Source organism: Rhinopithecus roxellana, chromosome 2 (genome assembly GCF_007565055.1).
Source record: "Rhinopithecus roxellana isolate Shanxi Qingling chromosome 2, ASM756505v1, whole genome shotgun sequence".
In the NCBI taxonomy this organism is placed as follows: Eukaryota; Metazoa; Chordata; class Mammalia; order Primates; family Cercopithecidae; genus Rhinopithecus; species Rhinopithecus roxellana.
In genome coordinates this window covers 152,830,464-152,855,861 of record NC_044550.1, presented here as the reverse complement: position 1 = coordinate 152,855,861, position 25,398 = coordinate 152,830,464, and the positions used below count along the sequence as shown (strand labels likewise).

General features: G+C 43.4%; 2 protein-coding genes across 6 annotated transcripts in view; one reads left to right on the top strand and one right to left on the bottom strand.

The window, feature by feature from the left end:
* The window catches only part of LNX1 (ligand of numb-protein X 1), a 192,153-nt gene that overhangs the window by 97,406 nt on the left and 69,349 nt on the right, over positions 1 to 25,398 (bottom strand). For 4 of the 5 annotated variants that reach the window (XM_030922374.1, XM_030922371.1, XM_030922366.1 and 1 more), the window contains one exon: positions 19,105 to 19,570. In XM_030922374.1, the coding sequence (XP_030778234.1) occupies positions 19,105 to 19,484 (380 nt within the window). In that variant the 5' untranslated portion in view covers positions 19,485 to 19,570. Of the gene's footprint in view, positions 1 to 9,678; positions 10,075 to 19,104; positions 19,571 to 25,398 lie in introns of those variants that run through there. The other variant, XM_030922385.1, reaches the window with a different exon arrangement.
* Positions 21,056 to 21,895, top strand: LOC104660140 (COMM domain-containing protein 5). Its single transcript, XM_030914364.1, is given in 2 exon segments — positions 21,056 to 21,757; positions 21,794 to 21,895. Coding segments are annotated over 2 exon segments (804 nt in total).

Here is a 25,398-nt window from a genome sequence, read left to right as displayed (position 1 = left end):
TTTTATTTGGCCTGCAGAAATAGACCATTTCCTGCCCCATTCCTTCCAAGACCAACCCCACAGACTGGCAGTGAGCAACTTTCTTCCTTCTACTTTGAAGAAGTTGTTTTACCAATGAGCCCTGAAAGTGGGCAGATTGTCATAGAACTCTTAGGTATATTTTTTTTATTCTTTAACAACGTTTTTATGCCTGTTTTATCATGGACATATTAATGTAGTAGTATATGTGTATAATTTTATACAGATAACTATACAAATGACAGGCAGTGGAGAAATTTATTGATTGATAGAGGTCTGTGATCAAGAAGTTGTGAGATTATTGCCCTATGGCAATATTTCTCCATTCTCTTAAAGTTCTCCCATTAGAACACTTATACACTGTTGGCAGAAGTGTAAATTAAATCAACCATTCTGGAAAGCAGTATGGCAATTCCCCAAAGAGCTAAAAGAAGAACTACCATCCCACCCAGCAATCCCATTACTGGGTATAAACCCAGAGGAATATAATTCATTGTACTATAAAGACATATGCACGCAAATGTTCATTGCAGCACTATTCACAATAGCAAAGATAGGGAATCAAACTAAATGTCCATAAATGACAGACTGGGTAATGAAAATGTGGCACAGATATGCCAAAGAATACTATACAGCCATAAAAATGAACAGGATCATGTCTTTTGCAGGAACATGGATGGAGCTGGAGGCTATTACCCTTAGCAAACTAACGCAGGAAAAGAAAACCAAATGCTGCATATCTAAGTGGGAGCTGAATGGTAAGAACTTCTGAACACAAAGAAGGAAATGACTGACAGTGGAGTCTACTTGAAGGTGGAGGGTAGGAGGAAGGAGAGGAACAGAAAGGATAACTACTGGGTACTGGGCTTAATACCTACATGATGAAATAATATGTACACACCCCGTGACATGTGTTTACCTATGTAACAAACCTTGACAAGTACCCCCCAAACCTAAAGTAAAAATAAAAAGAAAAGTCCTCCCCTTAAAGCTTCTGGGCAACAAGGTCATACAAGACACTCATCTTGAGTAAAATTGTAGTTACATTCATAGACTTCAATGCTCAATATTTTGGACCTTTGTCTTTTTACATTTCTTTCAACTTGGACAGTAAATTAAAATCATTGTTTTATTTTTCTCTTTTTCAGTTACTAGCCCAGTATTTGGAATTTGCCAAAGCTATATTCCTCAGAATTTACCTCAAGAACTCCTTTGTATCAGCAAAGGATGAAGAACGGAGAAGAGGAGGAGCAGGAGGAAAGAAACTTAAGAGATGTGGTGACTAATTGCAATGTGTAGATTGTATTTAGCTCATGATTCAAACAAAGTAGATATTTGTTATTAAGGAATTATGGTTGTTTTTCATGTGATATTAGTATGGTGGTCCCATTTCTTAAGAATCTATCTTTTCTAGCCGGGCGAGGTGGCGGGCGCCTGTAGTCCCAGCTACTCAGGAGGCTGAGGCAGGAGAATGGCGTAAACCCGGGAGGCGGAGCTTGCAGTGAGCTGAGATCCGGCCACTGCACTCCAGCCCGGGCGACAGAGCGAGACTCCGTCTCAAAAATAAAAAATAAAAATAAAAAAGAATCTATCTTTAGAGATAGGTGCTGAAATGTTTGCAGATGAAATGACATGTCATCTGTGATTTGCTTCAAAACAGTAGATGGCCTTGAATTCATAATTGCTGAAGATGGGTATAGGGCACATGGAGTTACATTATAACCTTTTCTCTCCTTTTGTATTGTTTGTAGTTTTCAATTATAAATTAAAATGAAGAAAATAAGTCAACCAAGCATGAAGAAGTCAGTGAGATTCTTACGGACATCCCAACGTTGCCTCTTATCCACCTGACATAGTCATGGAACTAGAAAGACAAGCACAATTTGCCAAGCATCAGAGTGGCATCTTGAAACTGCTGGGTTTGGTGTAAGGTGACCTCCCTAGGAGGAGAACACTTTAGACCAGTGAGTGAACAGCTTGGAACTGGAGTGACTACTGCTGGCAAAAAAGAATTTGCTAATACTCAAAGGGGGGAAAAAAAAGACCATGAAACAGGATCACATGCTCTTTGGACATCAAAGAATCATTACAAAACAAGATTTTGGTGAGTTCAGTGTAAATGAATGAGGGCCATGCGGCTTCAATTTCTTTCAAAATACACAAGTCTAAAAATTCAAGGAAAAATGCCCTGTTAAACATGTGCTGAACTGAAATGCTTCGAGAGTCATTGAGCCCAAATGGGCCCTGGCTTTGCCTCAAGACTGGATCTTGTTCCTTTTGAATATGATTTCTCTACCTTACCCCATTTCCTCTATAAACTGTATCTCCTTCCTTCCAGGTTCTCGTCCAAATTCTACTTCAGATGCTGAAAACACAGGACAAGACAAATCCAGAGATCAGCAACATTTTTTTTCCCCTTTTCAATTTCACTGAGAAAGAAACAAATTCTTGGAGACTCAATTTGGAAAACATTTGCTGGCAAATCCATAAAGCTCACCCTGTTGGTTTGAACTTTCAAAGTGTTGGGAATGGCTAACACAGTGAAAATGAAGTGGGGAGGAAATGGAATCTAAGGCAATCCACTGTATTCCACTCACCCCCAACTCATTCACCCCAGAAAGAATCCAGCCACAATCATCTGGACCTTCCTGTGTGAATCTCCATTAGTACAAAACTTTTTTAAAAAGATACTTATCCACATCATAGAGTTTATGGCCCAATACCTGGCCCAGATCTGACTGAAGTCAGCAGGCAGGAAAAGGAGCTACTAAGGATGGTCTTGCCACACAGCTTTGACCTAGAGAAAGGGATACCGAAAAGCCAGACCAGGGTGTAATGGGTAAATGGAAATAGATAAAGAAAATGGAGGCAAGCAACCTCCCCACTTGAAAGCCTGGAACGCCCAGCTGGGTTTGATTCAAAGCTCTCTTTGGGCCTGTGAGCCCAAAAATGAATGTTCTTGTTGCATGAAGTCTGTGCAGTTTGTCAGACGTGTATGTTGCAGGTTAGGTTTGAGTCAGTTAACCTAGGAGGTGGTTGGTGGTTGGAATCCTTGGTTCTAAGAGCTTGGTGTGTTCTGTGGTTCTGACTCCTGGGGCCTACCACATTTTGCTGGAAGGGCATACATAAGGCTGCCCGTAACTCTTACCGCTCTTGGCAGTTTCTCCGGGAGACCTCATCCTTCTGTTACAGTAGGTACTTACGCAGTCATGAGCAGGGAAGGCCACCCTCCTCACAACCTGGAACGTCAGGCAACCATCAGGTGATGGTCACAGGGGAGTTGGGGGAGTAGACTCAAGCATGCACACTAAGAAGCAAAATGGCAGCGTTTAACTGGTGTATGAATCCTCAACTGACAAGGAGAAAAACCCCTCAAGTGAGCACACACACAACTTCAGTAAACACAATGTGCATGCTCACCCCCCAAGTGCCTGAAGGCCACTGTGCATGCAGACAGCCCACTCCAAGGGAAGAATCAGGGGAGAAAGGATGCAACCCCCCTGGAAGCATGCCAGCATATGAAACCCCAAGTCAAAGGTCACACCACTCAGCTGATCTCAAGTCACCCGTTTGGCCCTCTTCTAAGTGTACTTCCTTTTGTTCCTGCTCTAAAGCTTTTTAATATACTTTTCACTCCTGCTCTAAAACTTACTTTGGCCTCTCACCCTGCCTTATGCCCCTTGGTTAAAAATTATTTCTTCTGAGGTGTTAAGAATTGAGTTTGCTACAGATTTGCCACCGGTAACACTTCCATAGCCTTAGATGAGTTGGGTTTCAAAATTAGAATTGCTCATTTTAACCTCTGGAGTACAAAACTCCAGTGGGAATAAGCTATCCCTATAAATAAAGTATAATTTTCTCTCCAGATTCTAGCATGAATATTGTTCCGAGTGATTCCACTTACAAACCAAAAATATTTGACTCAAACTAGAAAGAGCACAGCATTTCCTGGCTTCCTGGGAAGTCAGTCGCACAGCTAGTGGCACTAGTTTCCAGGACCTGTCATCCTCCAGCAACCACGCCTAGCTGTTTTGTTGATAACTGTTCCTAAAATGAAGGGCAGGTACTTTGAAAAGCGAGTCCTAAACTAACTGTGCATCTGCTCCAAGCTCACTCAGACTTTGTACCACAGGCAAGAGCAGGTCATACCATCAGAATATGGCACAAACATGAGAAGAATTTTCAAGGATGATAGGAACTAAAAGCTTTTAAAGTGGGAAGGAGATGAAAAAACTCCACTCTTCTGTAACTAGCTCATGAAGGTTTGGTGTGTGGAGAACCAAATGCACCACGAGTACTAGCACCACTCCACCAAATTCTGTTTTTTTCTTGGATTTTTGTTAACTTAAAAATTTAGGCTGGGCTCAGTGGCTCATGCCTGTAATCCCAGCACTTTAGGAGGCTGAGGTGGGTGGATTACCTGAGGTCAGGAGTTCGAGACCCGCCTGACCAATATGGTGAAACCCCATCTCTACTAAAAATACAAAAATTAGCCAGACGTAGTGGCAGGTGCCTGCAGTCCCAGCTACTCGGGAGGCTGAGACAAGAGAATTGCTTGAACCTGGGAGGTGGAGGTTGCAGTGAGCCGAGATGATGCCACTGTATTCCAGCCTGGGCAACTGAGCGAGACTCCATCTTAAAAAAAAGAAAAAGACTTAAATATTTAAAGAAATGTTACAAAAGCCACAGGTGATGACCAACCAGCTCAATGACAATCCCAGAGACGAGCCTAGCTTGTATCATTATGAGCAAGGTCAATATTCCCTTCCAAAGAAACCAACCAGGGTCTTTATCACAGCTTGAAACATTTAGGAGCTGGCCAAGATATGAGGCAAATGCATTTAATTTGGTTTAACTTAATTCTGCCCCAAGCTGTGCAGAAGCTGGGCATATGAACATTACTACATCCCAAAATCTCCTCAGAACTCACAGGGTAAAAGTTCCTGATGCATATAGCACTGAGTGGGGACACAGAGAGGAGTGATAATTTTCAACAGGGGAAGTCAAGGTAAATTAGCTTTCCAGCTGGAGTGAAGAGTTCTTAAACTGTAGTGCCCATACGGATCCCCTGGGGAGCTTGTCAAGCATGAAAATGGGAAGGCCGCATGAGAATCACCTGGAAGGCTTAAGCATGAAAATGGATGGGCCCCACTCCCAAAGATTTTAATTTTAGTAGGTTTGATTTAGAGCCCTCCAAATCTTCATTTTGAAAACAAACTCTGCCCCTAATTCTGATGTGGGTGATCCTCAGAACCTACACTGTTCTAAGGTTTTCATCTGCAAGTCTCTCCATGTGTAGGGCTGTAAATATAGACCCAGACAGATGAGAAGGCTGTTTCCATGCTCATGCCCATGATGCTGAAAGTTATTTTTGCAGATTCCCTTTGAGGTCTAGGAAATTCAAAAAGAATGGTCATGGAGGTCTGCGGGTGAGGGCAGGTGGGGAAAGAAAGGGCTGTCATTCATCCTTAGGGCCTGCTCTTTGTAGACCTGAGGGCTGTCCCATATTCTCAGTGCCCTGATCTATGGATTGGGACTCCACACCAAATACTCTGGTTTTAGGGTTCTTCTGTCAAATTCACTGTCCTCTAGGTCAAGGCATCAGGTGACAATAGACATATTTAAAGAAGGAAAGACCCTGGTATAAACACACCTGATAGCAATAACTTAAGCATACCCTGAGACTGACCCTGTATAGCAGACACACCTGCAGGTGGTTTGGAGTTTCAAGCTAAGGAATCTGGGAATGGCCAACCCAGAAGTTCATTCCTTATCTATGAGAAACAGCTTAGCCCCTAGCCCATCCCAGGAAACATGGGCTGTATGACGTCCTTTGTTTTGGGTTAAGGTTGCTAGGTGGAGACTGTTAGGGAGAGGGTCCTAAGTGAATATAAAATGCATGTCTTTGCAAGAGTTTGCAGTTCTGTCCAGCTCTCGCCATTGGACTACACACAAAAGGGTTCTCCTGTCCAGCCCGCTGCCACTGGACTCTTCCTTATATGTAAGTCCCCAGTAAAACCCAGTGTCTCATTTGTTAGTTCTGGGTCTGCTCTTCATCCTTCTGAAACTGGTGTCTTTCCCATTGGAGTCAATAAGTGTTTGGCCCAACATTCCGAATTGGTTTGGCCAAGTTGTTATAAACTATTGGCCCTCAAGGCCAAACCAGGCATGCCTAAGTGATCTGCTAAATTGGACACAGGGTTTTTGTTTTGTTTTAAATTGAATTTGAATGCTTTCAGGCATTATATATTCATTCTACAGTTGGCCAGAGGCCTCACCACCTCCTTTTGTGTTATGCCTGAATGATGCACATTTTAAAATAATTCCTGGCTGGGCACGGTGGCTCACGCCTGTAATCCCAGCACTTTGGGAGGCCAAGGCGGGTGGATCACAAGGTCAGAAGTTCAAGACCAGCCTGGCCAATACGGCAAAACCCCATCTCTACTAAAATTACAAAGATTAGCCAGGTGTGGTAGTGGGCGCCTGTAATCCCAGCTACTCAGGAGGCTGAGGCAGGAGAATCACTTGAACCCAGGAGGCGGAGGTTGCAGCTAGCTGAAATTGTGCCACTGCACTCCAGCCTGGGCAACAGAGTGAGATTCTGTCTCAAAAAACAAAACAAAACAAAACAAAACAAAAATATTCCTGCCTTGTTCCTGTAGGCAGTTGACTTTGAGAAACCTGGGCCACATGCTAAATTTGAATCCATGTACTGGATTAGTTCCAGTATCTGAGCTAGGCATGAACTCAGGAAGACAGGAGTGCATTGGTGTTAGAGAGAAAGGAAAATCCAGGAGGGTCTGTGCATCTGGAACCACAAGGAATACAGGGCAAGCTTCCCCTAGTGCCAGGAGTCCAAACTAAGATAAAGGGTGGAGGAATCCCAGCAGATCCCCTGAGCTCTGCCTGCTTTTGGGATCCTATGAACCAGAGTAGGTAAGAGAAGGCCTCCATCTTGGACATGCAGCCATCACCCATCATTCCTGCTCCTAAGGGTGCTAAACTGGCCCAGCAGCCTTATTTACTGTTCCAAATGATAGTTTTTCAAGCTTTGGTGACAATCACAGCTAGCTCCTAACCTTTTTGCTCGTGCCACTTACCACCCCTGAAATACTTCCTCTTTCTACCCGTTTCTGCCTCATTCCTCTAAGCACCTCAAGATCCAGCTTAAACCCCCAACTCCTCTGGAAGCTTTCCCTGATCAATTTCACCAACGTAGACAATCTCTCCCTCCTCTCAACTTACTACCTACCCTACTTATAAATGACTTATTTCCATCTGCCTTGAATCATTCCTTATATCTCTTATGTGTACAAATTTCAGCTTCTCAATTAGACTGTCAACTCCTAGAGAGGAGGTACCATGCTTCAATTCTTATTGCCTGGATTCCTTAGAGAACAAGACAGTACCTCAAATGTGTCACTAATTCACTGAGTAATTATCCCCAGTAGCATCAGGGAACAGCTGCACAGAACTCTCTCACAAAGCATACACAGCAACTGGAAGCTTCTAAGAAAGTCAGATAAATGCGGAAACACCATCCTGGCAATTCCTTAGCATCATACTTTCATAGATTCCTTGTGTCCATTCAGTTATTCAGTAAAAATGTTGCCTTTGATTCATGTACTTGTAGAAGAGAAAATTATTAAGTAGTATAAGGGCCTTCCTTCAATTAGGCTATAAAACTGAAAGTAAACAAATGGAAAGATTCCTCAATAGCAGGAATCTTTGTGTAGGAATAGCAGGAATCTGTAGTCAGTGGAGTGGTGGCCCCCAAAAGATGTCTACCCAGAACCTGTAAACGTGACCGTATTTGGAATAAGGGTCTTATAGATGCAATTAAAGATCTCAAGATAAGATTACCATAGAGTATCCAAGTAGGCCCTAAATCCAATGATAAGTATCCTTATAAGAAGAGGAGAAGGCAAAGAGAATTGAAGAGGACACTGAGGAGAAGGCCATGTACAGACAGTTGGAGGCAGAGGTAGAGTTACGCAGCCACAAGCCAAGGAACACCTGCAGCGCCACCCCCACCCCCTACAAAACTAGAAGAATGCAAGAAAGCATTCTCCCCTTTAGCCTTCATAGGGAGCATGACCTTGCTGACACCTTGAGTTTAAGCTTCTGGATGCCAGAACTGTGGGAGAATAAATTTCTGTTGTTTTAAGATACCCAACTTGGGTTAATTCATGACAGCAGCCCTAGGAAAACAACATAGCAATGAAGAAGGATAGCGGATGGGAATGGGTGGGCAGGGAAGAATATCATTGCACTGAATTTCAAAGATCCCAACCTCAGCATCCATTGAGAGAGGAATGAGTCTTTTCATAATCTCTGCCATTGTCTGTTTGTCTAGAAAAGCTTCTGCAAGGTCATTATTTCCTCAGAGATGCTCATGATTCAGATTTAAGCTAGATACTTTCTCTTGGATCCTGGGGTTACATTCCAGTAAGATGGGACCAGATAATCCTGAAATGCAGAACAAATGATCTGCTTCCAAGAACCTAGCTCTATTTATCAAAGAGCACCTGCCGTGTTAGACAAATTGGCTGGTCCAGCTAATTACAAAGGAGGCACGGGCTACCACCACAGAGTCATGGGTGGTAGCACTATCTAAATGTGACCGGACAAGCTTTTTTGATCTGGGCTCTAGGAACTCTATTTAGTCTCTGTTTTCATTTGCTCACTGACTGTAATTTACACATAAGTCAACCCCTGCTATTTTTCCCGTCTAGTTAGGTTCGTAAGGAGAAATACATTTTTACAAATGTTCCAAACATGAGGCACACACAGCAACACTTTTCATATGATTGCTAGAAGCCGTTCACATCAGTCTGTAATCCTTATTCAAAGCTTACTAACAAAAGGAGCTGGAAAAATATCACTAGAGGTTGGTGACATGAGGCATTTGCTTGCATAAAATGGACATGAGTCATGTAGGAAATTGTGTTTATTTTTCAGAGATGCACAATGATGTATTTAGGGGTGATATGTCATGATGGCTACAATTTGCTCTGGACCATTGCAGCAAAAAATATATGAAGCAAATGTGGCAAAATATTAACCATTAAATCAAGGCAATGGAAATATGGGTGCTCAAGGCATATTTATTTGTATCCCATAGGTTTAAAAAGCATCAAAAATAAAAATAACATGGATATAAATGTTTAATACATAGGGTTTTGTTTTTGGGTTTTTTTTTTTTTTTTTTTTTGCTGACACTATACCTGTTTTCAGGTATAGAGACTGTCTCAATAAAGGGACGATGCCTGCTTGCAATTATAAATACCCAACAGAGGCAGCAGATCTATGCGTACAAATTCTATTCTTAACTGCTCTTCAGTTCTATTTACAGAAGGAAGAAGTTACATCTATTGAGGAAAAAGAGTACCCCAAAAAAAGCAGCATTGGCACTGAAGCAGGAAAAAAATGCCTTGTTGAGAAAGCACTGCATCTGTTAATATGGGGCTTTTTTGTCAAGTCACAGACAGCTAAGCATGCCGCTTTAAACTGCTGGCAGGGCGCTTTGTCCAAGTGCATCTAGTGTGTGTAGAATTTATTCCTCTAAATGGACATATCAGCTAGGGAATGGACTTGGGTCCTACCCCCAACGTACTAGGCACATAAACAGACACAGGCACGGACAGAGAGGGGACTCACAGTTCTGAGTACAGGAAGTGCAGGTTGCCCACATTGTCAATGTAGTTAGCAGGGCTGAGCCAAGGCAAGACCAGCAACAGAAGCGCCTTCATTCTCCGAGCAGTGTGCTGCCTTCTCCCTGGCCACCTTCTGTCAGCTACAAGGGCCCAAACCAGCCAAGCTCCTTCAAGCAAACCTTGCCACGCCCCCACAATCAGTAGATCATAAAGAATTTGACTGAGAACCTTTAGATTAAGCCACGTTAATAAATCACGGGCCCATAAGAAGATTATGCTCTCTGATTCTCAGATAAGAGGATGTAGGAACGCAAGGAGCCACCATGGTTGGCGAGAGAGCTTAGGCTGAGAGCAGGCAGGCTGATGCCCAGGAAAGGAACCAGCCCCTCCTGCAGGATGCGGACTGGTTCTTAGGAAGCAGCTGGTACATTTACATCACTGGCTGGGAGCAGACAGGCTGGGAGTTAAAGTGTGTTGGAAGAGGGCATGAGCATGGCACATTCAGACCCCACGTGTGAATAATTAAACAATGAAAAGCTGCCCTCCAGTTTGCTAGAGCGACACTGTAAGAAATTCCCATCTTTGGAGCAGCCTGGAGATCTGAGCTTAAAGCAAGCATTCAGATATTATAACACAGGAGTGGCTGAAATATGAACCAACCCCACCTTCCTCTAGCACTGTATGTATATTTAGAGTACAATTTAAAACATTTCACCGATCACCGTCTTGACTACACTGACATATGAAAGAGATGCGACAGTGCCAGCGTCCTTGCTAATTTTGAAAATTGGCTCTAGAGACGAATAGGCTGTGCCATTCTCCGTCAGAATAACAAAGAGCCTGGATAGACATAAAGTTCTGTCAAAACAACGTACAGGTTCCTGTTTGGTGAGGAAATGAGTCACTCCATTCTTCCTTCTCCCTGGGGGGATTGAATTGCGCTCTGAAACCAGCTGTTTCATTTAAGCTCCCAAGCCTCAGTCACCTTACCTTTGAAATGGCACTAATTATGCCTTACCTGCCTGCTTTGTGAGGGACTAGGCCCCCTCCCTCTTCCAGCCTTAACACCTGGGATTTGAGACTGCGCTACCGGCCTCAACACTAAGACTTCTTTGCAGGCCTAAGCTCTGGAATGCCACAGAAGCCCCCAGGACGCTCCCTTACCCCATATTCAAGAAGATTAAATTCCATTTTGCCAACTCAAGACCAGAATCTTAATAGAAATGGCTCAAAGGGATAATTACATTCATCACATTAATGACAGCCAAGCCATGATAGCAAACTCCACTCCACAAGAAGACGACCAGAGAAAAGTCTACAGGATGAGACCAATTGTGATGAACTGTGTAGTCATTAAGAATTTGGCATCAGCGGCAGGGCTAAAAGAGTTTAAATACAGAAGACTCTCAGAATGTGCAGATTTAATTTCTACAGTTTACAGTGGAGATGAACAACCTTGATAAAACATGGGATATAATCATTCATAATTTTGTTGAGGTCCAAATTGGAATTCTATTCTCTGTAAGGCTGCTCTGCAAGAGTGAGTCAGAGCTCATGGAAAGCAGTAGAAAGGAAGTTAGGTTTGATATTTAGGTGCTGGGGTTAGAGAAGCTTGAGATTAGAGTTCTAGCTCTGCCATATACTAGCTGTATGACACTGGGCATGTTTGCTTAACCTTTCTGAACCTTCATGTCCTCCCCTGTAAAAGAAAGACAGTAATAATAGTGCTTAACTCAGAGTGCTGGTAAGAAAGTGAAATGAGGCAATGCCCATAAACAACAAAGGGCTTAATGAGTATTAGCTTAAGGTTATTGTATTTTATTTTTTTCAGAGATGGCGGTCTTGCTCTGTCACCCAGGCTGTAGTGCTATAGCACAATTATACCTCACTGCAGTGGTGAACTCCTGGGCTCAAGCAATCCTCCTGCCTCAGCCTCCCAAGTGGCTGGGACTACAAGTACATGCCACCATGCCTGGCTTAAAAAAAAAAAAAAAAAAAAAAAAAATTAAATCTTTTTCAGAGATGAGGGTCCCTCTATGTTGCCCAGGATGGTCTTGAACTTTTGGTCTCAAGCAATATTCCTGCCTCAACCTTCAAGTAGCTAGGATTATAGGTGTGAGCCACTGCACCTGGGTCCACTGTTGCTAACATCTATTAGTGATAGTGAATGAACCTACCTGGAAGCTTAACGTCTATCTCCAAGAGGCTTTGTTATTCTTTTCTTATCCCTTCTTTCCTCCAATACTATTAGGGAAGTGACATGTTATAGTTTTATCCTAAATATGGAGTTTCACAAAGTCCTGAAACATACTCTTCTTGGATGTCCAAGACCTCCTATATAGATCAGAATTCTTAAGTAGCATGATGTATTATAAAGGTCGTGGACTTCATATTGGTATTGGATTGTATTTCTGACGATCTTGGACATGTCAGATTGCTTCTGACATTTGATACATCTTTTATTAAAAAAGGATGCCTGCCCATTCACCACCTTGCATTTAAAGGGGATGAAATTAATTAATGTGACTGCAATATAAACATTAACGTAAGGTTTTCTGTTGTTTTTTTATGTCACTATTGCAACCACTGCTGGTTGCCTATCAAATATTTAATCTCCCCTTCTTCCTTATAACAGAACCCAGGTTTCTTTTATGCTGGTACTACACATAGACTGTCTCACAGATGGGCAGTGGTATAACACAATAGTGACTAATGAGGTATAAGTAGAAATTACTGGGTAAGGCATCTCAGAAGGCTCTTTAAAGGGAGGTGTCTCCATTGGCACATCGTATTTTTCCTTGCCTGCCTAATTCTTTCTACCTGGAACTTGTACATGACACTGAAGCATGCAGCCATTTTGAGACCTTGAGGTGACAAACTTGAGGATGAAAGCTAAACCAATTCCTGCTGGCATCATGTCATGGCAAAATCATAGTAATCCTGGGCTTCCCACCCCTAGGCTTTGTGTTACATGAGAAAAACAAAACTTCTACCTCGTTAAACCAATATAACATAATTTTCTATTACCTGCCATCTGATGTAATCCTAATTAATACAATCCCTTGGGGCTAAAACCCTACCTCAAATGGACAGAGATTGCTCCATGGCTTCCTTGCCAGTAAACAGCCCTAACTCTAATCCTTGCCCTATTCTTTGCCTGGCTGTCCTATTTATCCTTAAATGTTATCTCAGATATCACTGATCATCTCCTATTTTCTTGTTTCTTTTCTCTTCACTAAACAGGGTTTATTTAGGGGCCAGGAAAATGTCGGGTTCAGAGTTAGAAGGTCGTAGTAAGGTTGTATGTCAAAGCACAATTATTATGAGATGTTTAGTCCGGCTGAAATGACCAGCAAGACTAGTACATGCCTACTTTTCATAGGTAATAGTCCCCTGTATTTCTTTTCTTTTCTTTCTTTTTTTTTGAGGTGGAGTCTCACTCTGTCACCAGACTGGAGTACAGTGGGGCAATCTTGGCTCACTGCAACCTCTGCCTCCCGGGTTCAAGTGATTCTCCTGCCTTAGCCTCCTGAGTAGCTGGGACTACAGGCACGCACCATGATGCCCAGCTAATTTTTGTATTTTTAGTAGATATGAGGTTTCACCATGTTGGCCAGGATGGTCTTGATCTCTTGATCCTGTGATCTGCCCACCGCGGCCTCCCAAAGTGCTGGGATTACAAGCCACTGTGCCCGGCCCTCCCTGTATTTCTTCTTTCAATAAAGTCTTTCCCACTTTGTAGACAGCTAGCTGTGTTGTCCTGAACACACTACCCTGGATGGAAGTAAAGGTCAGCAGAGGTTCCAGGGTAGACCTTTGGAGAAGAAACTCCCAGGACATTGGATGCAAAGTTAATCAGGAAACTATTTCCAGCCAGCCTTCAGCCACGTGTGTCTTGGGCCAATTACATCACGTCTTTATTCATGGCTCTTTTCAAATTATTGAACAATGAACTCTGTATTCATACTAGTAAATACTTGAGGAGGGTCAGTTTTATTATCTTCCATTTTTAGGCAATAAAAGAGTAGGTACAGCAAACCACCATGGCACACATACACCTATGTAACAAACCTGCACATTCTGTACATGTATCCCAGAACTTAAAAAAAAAAAAAAAGAAAAAAAAAGGAAAAAGGAGAGAAAATAAAGGGCAATATGAAACTATTCACGTGTGTTTTCAACTTCTTTCTTTTACCTTTCAAAGGTCATTTCCTTAGAGGCAGAAATCACAACTTATTTTTCTTTCATTTAGGGCCTGACCCTATTGTGAATCCTTGCTAAATACTGTGTATGTAGATGATGAAATTACACAATGAAAATGTGGTCTTGAGCCTAAAATAAGTCTTGCTCAGGATCAAGAAGTAAAAGCTTGGCTTCCACACACACTTCCAGACATTGAAAGTCTGGGTCAAGAGAGATGAGCAGATGGGCCGTCTGCAGGGGCCCCACTACATACTGGTAATGGCCTCCAGTTAGGAAGGCTGCCATTCAACTCAATAAGTCCATCTCCCCCTGGGAATTCTCTACAGTAGACCCATGTGATGGGAGTCTGTAAGCATCTAAGAGGGCAGAAATCAACAGAATTAGCCAGAAGGTTCAAACTGCTAGCTCCAAACTCAGATTTATTCCCATAAAAGAGCTCTCTAGTCTGAAAGCAGAAACAGTTGTCCAAGTAATCAATGATCTAGCCAGTCATGCATACCTACAGCCAGTCCTAAATGTTTTACTCAAGTATTTATATTTAGTAGACAAGTATTATTTACAAATGAAACGCATTCTGGAGAAAACAGGCAGCAGTTGTTTAAAGATGTGACGCTGTTTGCCTGTACCCTGACTTAAGTCTCCTGTTGGGTAACAGGTGCAGAAATTTCAGTTAGACAGGAAGCATAAATTCAGGAGATTATTGTACAAGGTGATTATAGTTAATAACAATGTATTGTGCAGTAGAAAATTACTGAGTACATTGTAAGTGTTTTTATCACAAAAATGGTACATATGTGAGGTAATGCATGTCGATTGACTTGCTTTAGCCATTTCACAATATATACATATTTTAAAACATCATATTGTACACCATAAATATATACAATATGTACATGTCAATTGAAAAAATAAAATTTGGGCCTGGTGCAGTGACTTAAGCCTGTAATCCCAGAACTTTGAGAGGCCAAGGCAGATCACAAGGTCAGGAGATCGAGACCATCCTGGCTAACATGGTAAAAACCTGTCCCTACTTAAAATACAAAAAATTAGCCGGGTGTGGTGGCAGGCACCTGTATTCCCAGCTACTCGGGAGGCTGAGGCAGGAGAATGGCATGAATCCGGGAGGCAGAGCTTGCAGTGAACCGAGATCACGCCACTGCACTCCAGCCTGGGCGACAGAGTGAGATTCCATCTCAAAATAAATAAATAAATAAAATGTAAAACAATTATATTTAGATGCATATTTATTGAATAAAGTAATGTTAAAGATCAAGCAAACCAATGCAAAATTTATAAACAAAAGCTATGACAAGACTCCCGTACAAGTGGCCACCAGCCTGGAGGCCTCACAGAGAAAAGTAAACACTTGCCTCTTAGTTTTCTAAATTCAAGGGACTCCAGAGGTATTAACTACTTCTTAAGTATTCTTCTTAATATCCCTCCTAAGGGGAGGAAGAGGGGGCCTACTGGCCCATTATAGGCCCAAAGCCCAAGAGAGATCCACAGTCTGGTTCTAGGTTAGCTTCAAATATTTTTTTTTTTTTTTGAGACAGAGTCTCACTCTGTCACCCAGGTTGGAGTATAGTGGCATGACCTCAGCTCACTGCAACCTCCGCCTCCCAGGTTCCAGAGATTCTCCTGCCTCAGCTTCCTGAGTAGTTGGGATTACAGGCACCCATCACCACGCCTGGTTAATTTTTGAATTTTTGGTAGAGACGGGGTTCACCATTTTGGTCAGGCTGGTCTCGAACTCCTGACCTCGTGATCCGCCCGCCTTGGCCTCCCAAAATGCTGGGATTACAGGCATGGGCCACCGCGCCCAGGCAGGTTAGCTTCAAATTCTTAATCCTTGCCAGTAAAACGTCCAGGGGGTAGGAGGCGAAGGACTGTATATTAGGCCTATGGTGACTAATACATACAACATATTTTTGGAAATGTTTTCAACCTACTTAGGAAGCAGAAGTGTGGAGGCTTGAGAGCATGTGTTGAGGCCCACGCCTCCCTGATGTGGGGGCGTCCTCTCCAGAGAGCTGCTATGCGCGCCTGTGAAGGACTCACTCAGAGGGTGCAACTTAAAAAGGTGACTCACTTTCAGTTTTGGGTTCTCTCCTCACTGCCGTTTTCCAAATGTGCATCTCATTATCAGCTGAGTGTTCATCAGGCTTCTATCTCGGCCTTCCTTGAGGTGTGTGTGGGTCACACAGGCTGCATGGGCTAAGGGTGAATGAAATTCCCTGTCTGCTTCAGGCAGCTGAGGGGCACCTGTGTCATCTTTCTCCTGAAGACCTCACAGATTTCCAACAGTCTCCTCCTAGCCCTTCCCCTCCCCACCTCCCTTCTGGCCTAACCCTCGGATCCATGCACTATCTTCTCCCTATTTTTAGAAGCACTCTCAGCCCCAAAACAGTCCTGGATGAAGGAATGAGGAGTCGCCGCTGGGTTTTGACTTTCTCCCCAGAGGATGCCTCCAATACTGTCTTCTGTCTCCCCACTCTTACTCCTGGGGTGGGCAGAATATTCCCCAAAGATGTCCAGCTCCTAATTCTCAGAACCTCTGAGTATATCACTTCACATGGCAAAAGGGACTTTGCAGATGTAATTAAGAATCTTTTTTTTTTTTTAAGATGGAGTCTCGCTCTGTTGCCCAGGCTGGAGTGCAGTGGTGCAATCTTGGCTTACGGCAGCCTCTGCCTCCTGGGTTCAAGTGATTCTCATGCCTCAGCCTCCCAAGTAGCTGGGATTGTAGGCTTAGGCCACCATGCCCAGCAATTTTTATATTTTTAGTAGAGACAGGGTTTCACTATGTTAGCTAAATTGGTCTCAAACTCCTGATCTCAAGTGATCTGCCCGCCTCCACCTCCCAAAGTGCTGGGATTACAGGTGTGAGCCTCCATGCCCCACATAAATTAAGAATCTTGAAATGAAGGAGCCATCTTGGATTATCCAGGTGGGCCCAAGGGAGTCACATGGGTTCTTATAGGAGGGAGGCAGGAGGCTCAGAGTCACAGAAGGAGATATGAGGATGGAAGCAGAAGCCAGAGAGAGCCTGGAAGATGCTATGCGGCTGGCTCTGAAGATGGAAGAAGGGGCCATGAGCCAAGGAAGACAGGCAGCACTAGAAGCTGGAAGAGGCAAGGAAAGGGATTCTGCCCTGAAGCCAACAGGAATGCTACTCTGCTGACACCTCAATGTTAGTCCACCAAGATGTATGTTAGACTTCTGACCCTCAAAACTGTATGATAACAAATTTGTTACTTCTTTTTTTGAGACAGCCTCTTTGTCACTTAGGCTGGAGTACAGTGGCGCATCACAGCTCACTTCAGCCTCAACTCCCAGGCTCAAGCAATCCTCCCACTTTAGCCTCCTGATTCACTAAAACTGCAGGCACACATCACCAGGTCTAATTTTTAAATTTTTTATAGAGATGGGGTCTTTTGCTATGTTGTCCAGGCTGGTCTCAAGCTCCTGGACTCAAGTGATCCTCCTGCCTCAGCCTCTCAAAGTGCTGGGATTACAGGTGTGAGCCAGTGCGCCCAGTACTTTGGTTTGTTTTAAGTCACTAAGTTTGTGATTTGTTACAGCAGCAACAAGAAATGAACACAGCTCCCAAGCACAAATGTATAGCTGCAACATATCAGGAACACGGGACCATGGTGAGGGTGAAGGGAGCTCTACTGGGTTCTTTCTCCTCCTTGTTCCCCTCATCCCCCTGCCCAATGTGGCCCCCACTCTTGAACATGGCTCTGTGCCAACTCCTGTTGGCATCTACCTCGCCTTTGACTCCAGACCTACTTCTTTCCCACCAACGTCTCTCATACCTAGGCAAAACTTTCAGCAAAGGTCACAAATAGACTACCCTACCTACTCCTCCTTTAACCACATCTACTTCTGGGGAATGAGGGAGGTAGGGCATCCTAGTTTAAACACCAGCAATAACAGCTGCAACCCAAAAACCTGAGGTGGAAGCATCTGGCTCAACATCTTGGGGAGAAAAATGAATTCACTGACATAATGAGTGTGAAAAACACATGCTAAGCACTACACCCAGGCCATTGCTTTTGATGCAAACTTCCATGTTAGAGAATACATGCAAGTCCCAAAAGACAAAGACTCAGATTCATGACCTAAGGTATGTAACCTTTAAAAAAAAAAAAAATACCTGCACCTGCCTCCTGCCCTTGTCATGACAGGAACCAGGATAAACACCAGCTTCCAAATTTCCTGTTACAAAATAATTGTGGTATGATTGTTCACTCTTTATTAAGCACTTTAAATGTTCTCATGCCCAGGGACATGACAATGTAAGTGGACAAAATAAGAGGAAGCCAGATGGAACGGGTGATGTTAGCCATCAGCAGCGGCAATCACACCAGAATTCTGCCACCAGTGTGGGTGCGGTGTGTGGGTGGGTGTGTGCGTGCATGCAGAACTTAGCAACTTGGCCACAAAGTTAGCAGAACAAATTGCTTGGAGGACAAAAATTTCCTAAATTTCTCCTTTTAAAACTTAATTGAGAACACCTCACACCTTCTCAAAGGACAGTTGTGCCTTGTCAATTCCAATACAGAGGAAATTCTAATAATCAAGGGTCAAACTGGGGCACCTTTTTTTCGTAAGTGAAAAAGCAAGCAGCGCCTATCAGGAAATACTTCTGGGACCCATGAGCCTCAGAGAAAGCTGCTCATATGCCCTCTCTGGCATATTTCACATTTCACAACATACACACATGAGATGAGCTGGTCGCAAAAAGACAAATACCATATGATGTCATTGATATGAAGCACTTAAGAGCATATTCATGGAGACAAAAAGTGGAATGGTGGCTGCCAGGGACTGGGGGAAGGTGGAATGGGGAGTTTGTGTTTAATGGATATGGAGGTTCCATTATGGAAGATGAAAAATTTCTAGAGATGGATGGTGGTGATAGTTGCACAATACATGAAAGTACTTAATACCACTGAACTGTATACTCACAGTGGTTAAAAATGGTAAACTTTATGTTACATTTTATTACAATAAAAAAAAAATCCCATAAACACACACACACAACACAACTCCACCAAATGCTATTTCCTCACACTGAACCATGACCATAAACACCTATGTGTTTTTTTTATTTTGAATGGATCATTTTGTTGGTTGCAACCCCTCAGGAGACTGGGGGGTGGAGGGGTCCAGCTGTCCCCCTTGGGGGCGGGGCTTCCCAGCTCACTGGTGGGGGACCTACCTGGTTCCAAAGTGATGCTCGAGGTCGCAGCGCTGCAATACCTGGGCGCAGTGCTCCCTAAATGGGCAGGTCACCAGCAGCTTGTTGAGGAGTTTGTTGACCAGGATGCTGGACTTCTTGCAGTGCTGCAGAACCAGAGGCTTGCGATCCATGGGGCAGAAGTCCTTCTCCACCAGGAAGTTGGTGAGGCAGAGGGTGCAGTAGGTGTGTCCACATGGAGTGTCCAGGGGGTCCAGCAAAGCCTGTAGGCAGATGTGGCAGATGAGGTCATCATCCACATCCTCCGGGTAGCTGTAGAAGTGGTTTTCCTCCAGGGAGTGGGCTTGGCCGCACACTGCACACAGGGGTTCAGGGTCATTGGCAGACTCTGGCTGGTTCATGGTCGATTGGAGCACAGTATAACAGGAAACTCAGTCACACAATATTTCCTCAGGAGCAAGTCAAGATCTAGGAGCCATCCACACACCTAAAAGAAAACAAGAAGGCTCACTTTTGCCTCCCAGCACATGAAAAACTTATGCTTATGGTAGACATGAGACAGTGCTGCCAATGCATGGCGAATTGAGCTACGATTCAGAAAGCCAGGGTTTAATGTCCACTCTGGAGTAACTGACAGGACCTTGGGCAAGCCCCATGGCCTCCTCGTGCCTCTCTTTTTCCACACATGCCAGTAGGAATAATGTTCACCTTTAACATCCTCACATTGGTGTGGTAAGAATCATTTGGAAAGTATCTGGGAAATGCCTAAAGTAACTCTAAAAAATGTAATTTGTTAAGAAAATTAAATAGATCAGGGATTTATAAAATTCTTGTCAGATCAGGACAAGAAAAAAAAAACAAAACAGTTAATACTGTGATGGCTCTTATCTTTCTTCCCCATCTTTCTCCTAAACTCAGAAAATGTAGGAGATCAGAGCTTTCAACTAAGTCATCTGAGAGGAAATAGTGTCGCTGAGCCTTTCATATTTTCACTGTGATAAATGCACTGTTGTCTCCTGTACGCATTTCACTCAGTTGGTCATTAGTGGCTAAGTGGGCTCTGGACACATTGTCTGGGTTCAAATCCCACCACTACGGGCCAGTGATTTCAGACTGTTTTCACATCTGTAAAATGGGGATAATCACAGGCTATTTCATAGAACTCTTGTGGGGATGAAATGAGATATGATACATAAAGCTCTTAGATTTGTATTTATTACATACTAGGCACTCAATAATTCCTACACGTATTTGTTACTGAATTCATTGTCTCTAGTCTAGCTCTGGTAGCCCAGAAACCGAAAGCTAGAGCTCCTATAAGGTGCCTTTAAGCTTTGTTCTAATAGGACTCTTTTATTCCATTAGATATTTCTTTCTTTTTTTTTTTTTAGATGGACTCTTGCTCTGTTGCCCAGGCTAGAGCACAGTGGCACGATCTCTGCTCACTGCAACCGCTGCCTCCCAGATTCAAGTGATTCTCCTGCCTCAGCCTCCCGAGTAGCTAGGATTACAGGCGCACACCACCATGCCTGGCTAATTTTTGTATTTTAGTAGAGACAGGGTTTCGCCGTGTTGACCAGGCTGGTCTTGAACTCCTGGCCTCAAGAGATCCACATGCCTTGGCCTCCCAAAGTGCTGGGTTTACAGGTGTGAGCCCCCATGCCCAACCTAGATATTTCTTTTAAACAGTAGAATACTATCACAATACATATTTTCCTTTAACATAGATAGGAGTCAACAATAATCAAGTTTTTCAACATGCTTGCTTTGCATCTAGGAAGTCCCTTGGGTAGACAGTCAATAAATAGTTTTCAAGCACCAACTCTGAGCTAGGTCATGAGTTGGATATGCAGATCTTTGAGAGAGACTTAAAGGATATGCTTCTGCCCTCAGGGAGTCCCAATTCCAGAGGTGACATGGAGACGCACACAAGTAGGAGCCCAGTGCAAACTAGGGCTCCGGGTCAACTTTCATGGTGATTAAGAATCCTGCCTCGGGACCAGGCCCGCTTTTGGCTGCATCGACTGGGGATCGTTGGCACCAGGTATCTGCATCTGGGACCGACCCTCTGGGCTTGCTGATCAAGGAGGAAGCAGCAGCAGTATCTGATGTGGGGGCTGCAGCTCTGTACCTGCATCATCCTGGTGATAGTCACAGTGGCCAAGTGAGTTTACTGGGGGCTCAGCTTCCTCCAGAGGTGGCAGCAATGGCCTAGCTACTAGGGGACCTAAACAGGAGCACGTTCAGAAAATTGCTGAAGTTTGTGGTCAGCAGCCTGCAAGGGGAGGACTGCCGAGAGGCTGTGCAGTGTCTTGGGGTCAGCACCAACCTGCCAGAGGAGTGGCTGGGTGTCCTGCTGGCAGGCATGCACACACTGCTCCAGCAGGCCCTCCATCTGCGCTCCACCAGCCTGAAGCCCAACACCTTCAGGGACCGGCTCCAGGAGCTCTGCATCCCCCAAGACCTGGTCGGGGACTTGGCCAGCGTCGTATTTGAGAGCCAGCAACCCATCCTTTATTCTGTGGCCCAGCAGCCAGGGGCTCGGCTGCCCCATGTTGCTGACTTTCAGTGGTGGGTGGATGTGACAATCTCCACCAGTGCCCTGGCTCGCTCCCTGCAGCTGAGCGTCCTGATGCAGCTGAAGCTTTCAGATGGGTTAGCATACCACTTCGAGGTCCCCATAGACCGCTTCCTCATAGACCGCTTCGAGGTCCCCATAGCCAAGTTCCAGGAGCTGCGGTACAGCATGGTCCTGGTCCTAAAGGAGATGGCAGATCTGGAGAAGAGGTGTGAGTGCGGCCTGCAGGACTGACCCCTCACATGACCAGTCCCATTCAGGTCAGGCTTGGACACCTCAGAAGGCGCCAAAGTGGAGCTGACTCTTCCCAGGACAGCCCTGCCCTTCCCATGAGGCAGGCTCTTCATCCAGGTGCTTTCGTAGATCTTGTATTTTAGGTTGGGCATTTTCATTCTTCTGCCTTAAATCCCTGACCTCACAGAGCTGACATTCTAGTGGGGCTGAGGGGAGGGGAAATATTATAAAATAAATAATAAAAATTTTTTTTGAAAAAGAAACCTGCCTCTTCCCTCAGCCCCAACTCAACTTTCCTCTTTTCCAAAAGTAAAAGACCTTACGCTTTCCACAAGAACATAAAGACACATGAATAACCTAACAGGAAATTAGCCACATTTGGAAAGAGCCCAGCAGTCATAAACTGTATTATATCTCTTTTCTTTTCCAAATAAAGTCGGAGGTTGTTTGTACAAACATAGACTTATCTCAAAAAGAAAATACATTGACTTCAGGCTTTCATTGAGTCAGCTTTGTTGTTTACATTTCTGTACTGCAGTAATATGCCTGAGAGGACACTCTAGTGAAGAGGTTGCTGGTAAATGCCCTTAATATAAAAACATTTAGAAAATTGTAGCATTTTATTTAGCATCGATAGGACCACAGAAGGCAAAAAAAGAGGGTACAGGAGGGGGCGAAGTTGTTTCAAGGAAATCTATGCAGCTGCTAATTGTCCTCAAGGCTGTTAGAAAGTACTGGAATCTCACAGGATATACTTTAAGTGACACCAGAAACAGTTGAAAAACAAACATGAAAATGGAAATGGACCACGCAGAAGATTATCATCTACCATCTATAGGGGAAAAAAGGTGCACACAGGATGAACTAAAGCTCTAAGTCTTTTAAGCGTCTCTGTAGTGTTCGGCCATATAGTCCCACATGCTACGGTCTTGGTTATTCTTTCTCATGATGCTGTAGGGGAAGATAAATTCGGGCTGCAGTGTGGTCATACCACTGAAAATACAACTTCATGTTTCTGGGCCATTCCCTTATTGGTGAAATGGTGGCATTGGACCAGATTTTCGTTTTTCAAACTGTGCTGTAGAAGTCATCAGATGCTTCCAGATCTTTCAAGGGAATGGAGATACGAGGAAACCAAGGGGGAGCTTTGCCTACTCCTCCAGCTCTGCCATTATTATTATTATTATTATTTATTTATTTATTTATTTTTTAACTGGGGTCTCACTATGTTGACCAGGCTGGTCTTGAACTCCTGGCCTCAAGCAATCCTCCCATCTTGGCCTCCTAAAGTTCTAGGGTTACAGACATGAGCCACCACACCCAGCCTGCCATTATTTCCTTAATGCATCAGGTTCCTCTTAATATTCTGTTCAAAGAATACTAGCTTTTAAAAAAACTTGCAATCTACCAGACTAGATGGTGTGCAACAGTCCCTTTTAGAAACAGAGTTCTATGATTCTGTGCTAATCAAGTGGGGTTTTTATGTTTTGTTTTGTTTTTGATGATCAGATGTTTGGGGAAAATCCTTTTTTCATCTAACAGTTCTTTGAACATTTACCAGGTGCCAGGCACTGTGCTAGGGGCCTTATTATATTACAGTATATTACGTTTTTCAGTCCTCACAAATGGCCACAGTTTTAGTTACTTCGTTTCTTGTTTTGTTTTGTTTTGTTATGTTTTAGGAGATGAGGAAACTGAAAGGCGGAGGGTAAATAACTTGTCAATCACACCAAAAAAAAGAAACAAAATGGGCAGGGGCTGTCTGACTCCAAGTTTCTGCTCCTACTTCCCTACTTTGTCTCCCAGCATCTTTCTTGATTATGGCTAGTCAGAATCCCAATAATGTAACTCATTAAATACAAGAAACCCAGGAAATTAGAAGCCTTTAAATCTCTTCAGGCTCCATTGCAAGTAGAATCATGTGTTGCTTAATGATGGTGATATGTTCCGAGAGGTGCATTGTTAGGTGATTCGGTCCTTGGGTGAACATCAGAGAGTGTACTTGCACACAGCTTCATGGTATAGCTGACTATACATCATATAAATGTGTAGTCTATGGCTGTCACTGCAAACCTGTACAGTATGTAACTGTACCGAATACTGTAGGCAACTGTAACACAATGGTAAGTATTTATATGTCTAAACATAGAAAAGGTACAGTAAATGGGATCACCATCATATGTGGAGTCTGTCATCGACCAAAACGTCATTATGGGGTCCAGGACTGTAGATACGTCAAAGATCTCTGAAGAAAAAGATTCCTTGATTTCACTGCGTGCTGAAGCAGAATGAATGGAGGGAGTAAGCAAAAATGGCAGATTTAGCTCCAACTCCAATTTTCTTTTATCTTTTCCCTTCCTTTCTTTTTCTTTCTGAGAGCAATTTGAATTCCCTGGCACTTACCCATGTGGATAAACCAAATTCTTAATATAATGTTAATGTAAACACTGCTGTATATATTTTCTGACTTTATTTTAGACTAAATAAAGCCTACATGAATAGAAACAGATTATGAGATAATTGACTGAACAAGCAGTTTTGGCTCTAAGGGAAAGAACTAGGTAGACTTAAAAAATATGATTAATAGCTCCCTGGTGGTTCTTATTTGCAGTGTATAGCTTATAAACATGTATGATGTATCATGTTTTCAGACATATCAGAGCCTTGCTGTTGAATGGAGAAAAATTATTAAAAATCATTAAGCCTTAAAAGGTAAACTAGTTTCTCCCACCAAAAGTAAGAGAGAGGGCCTGTCAGCTTTGTGTCCATGTAAATTTACTGAACGTATCAGCCATCAGCATCTCTGGCCCTGGATGAAGTAAGCAGACAGAGCTGTGATACGGTGTTTTGGCAGTTTAGAGTAAGAAAGAGTAGTGGAATGGATTGATTCCCTCCTTATGTACGTGTATCATGGGTAGGGTGAAAATCTTACACTTTTTTGGTATAACCCTGTTGTGCCTTAGGAATCACCCTTTCCTTCTTGCTTCTGATCTGGAATGGGACAGAAACCAGAGGTGACTTTTAGAGATACATGTAGCCAAAACCACCAATCTAGTGCTGAAAAGCACCTGGAAAAATAAAAACCCCCATCTCTCTTTGCTCCTAATCCCTGCTTCCTTTCCTACCATTTTATTGACTAGCCTCAAACCTGTATAGAAGCTTCTCTGCCTAATTCTCAAATTTTGAACTTCCTGGATGACAACAAAGACACATACCAGAGCAAAAGCCAGTCGGTGCTGCCCATAACCAAGAGGGTCATTCGAGATCATATGTCTACTGTCATCGCACTAGACAGATTTAAGAACAGCCTTTGGAATACAGCCCGTTTGGAAGTGGAAACATTTCTGCATCAGGTAACTCATCAGAACAACGGGATCCTTGGTGTGCTATTGTCCTGCTAATTCTCCTTTCAATGCACCCTGGCTTTATAGAAAATGGTTATAAGATGTAGTTGCCAGAATAAACCACACACTCCACTAGAAAGACAATTGGATAAATATAAC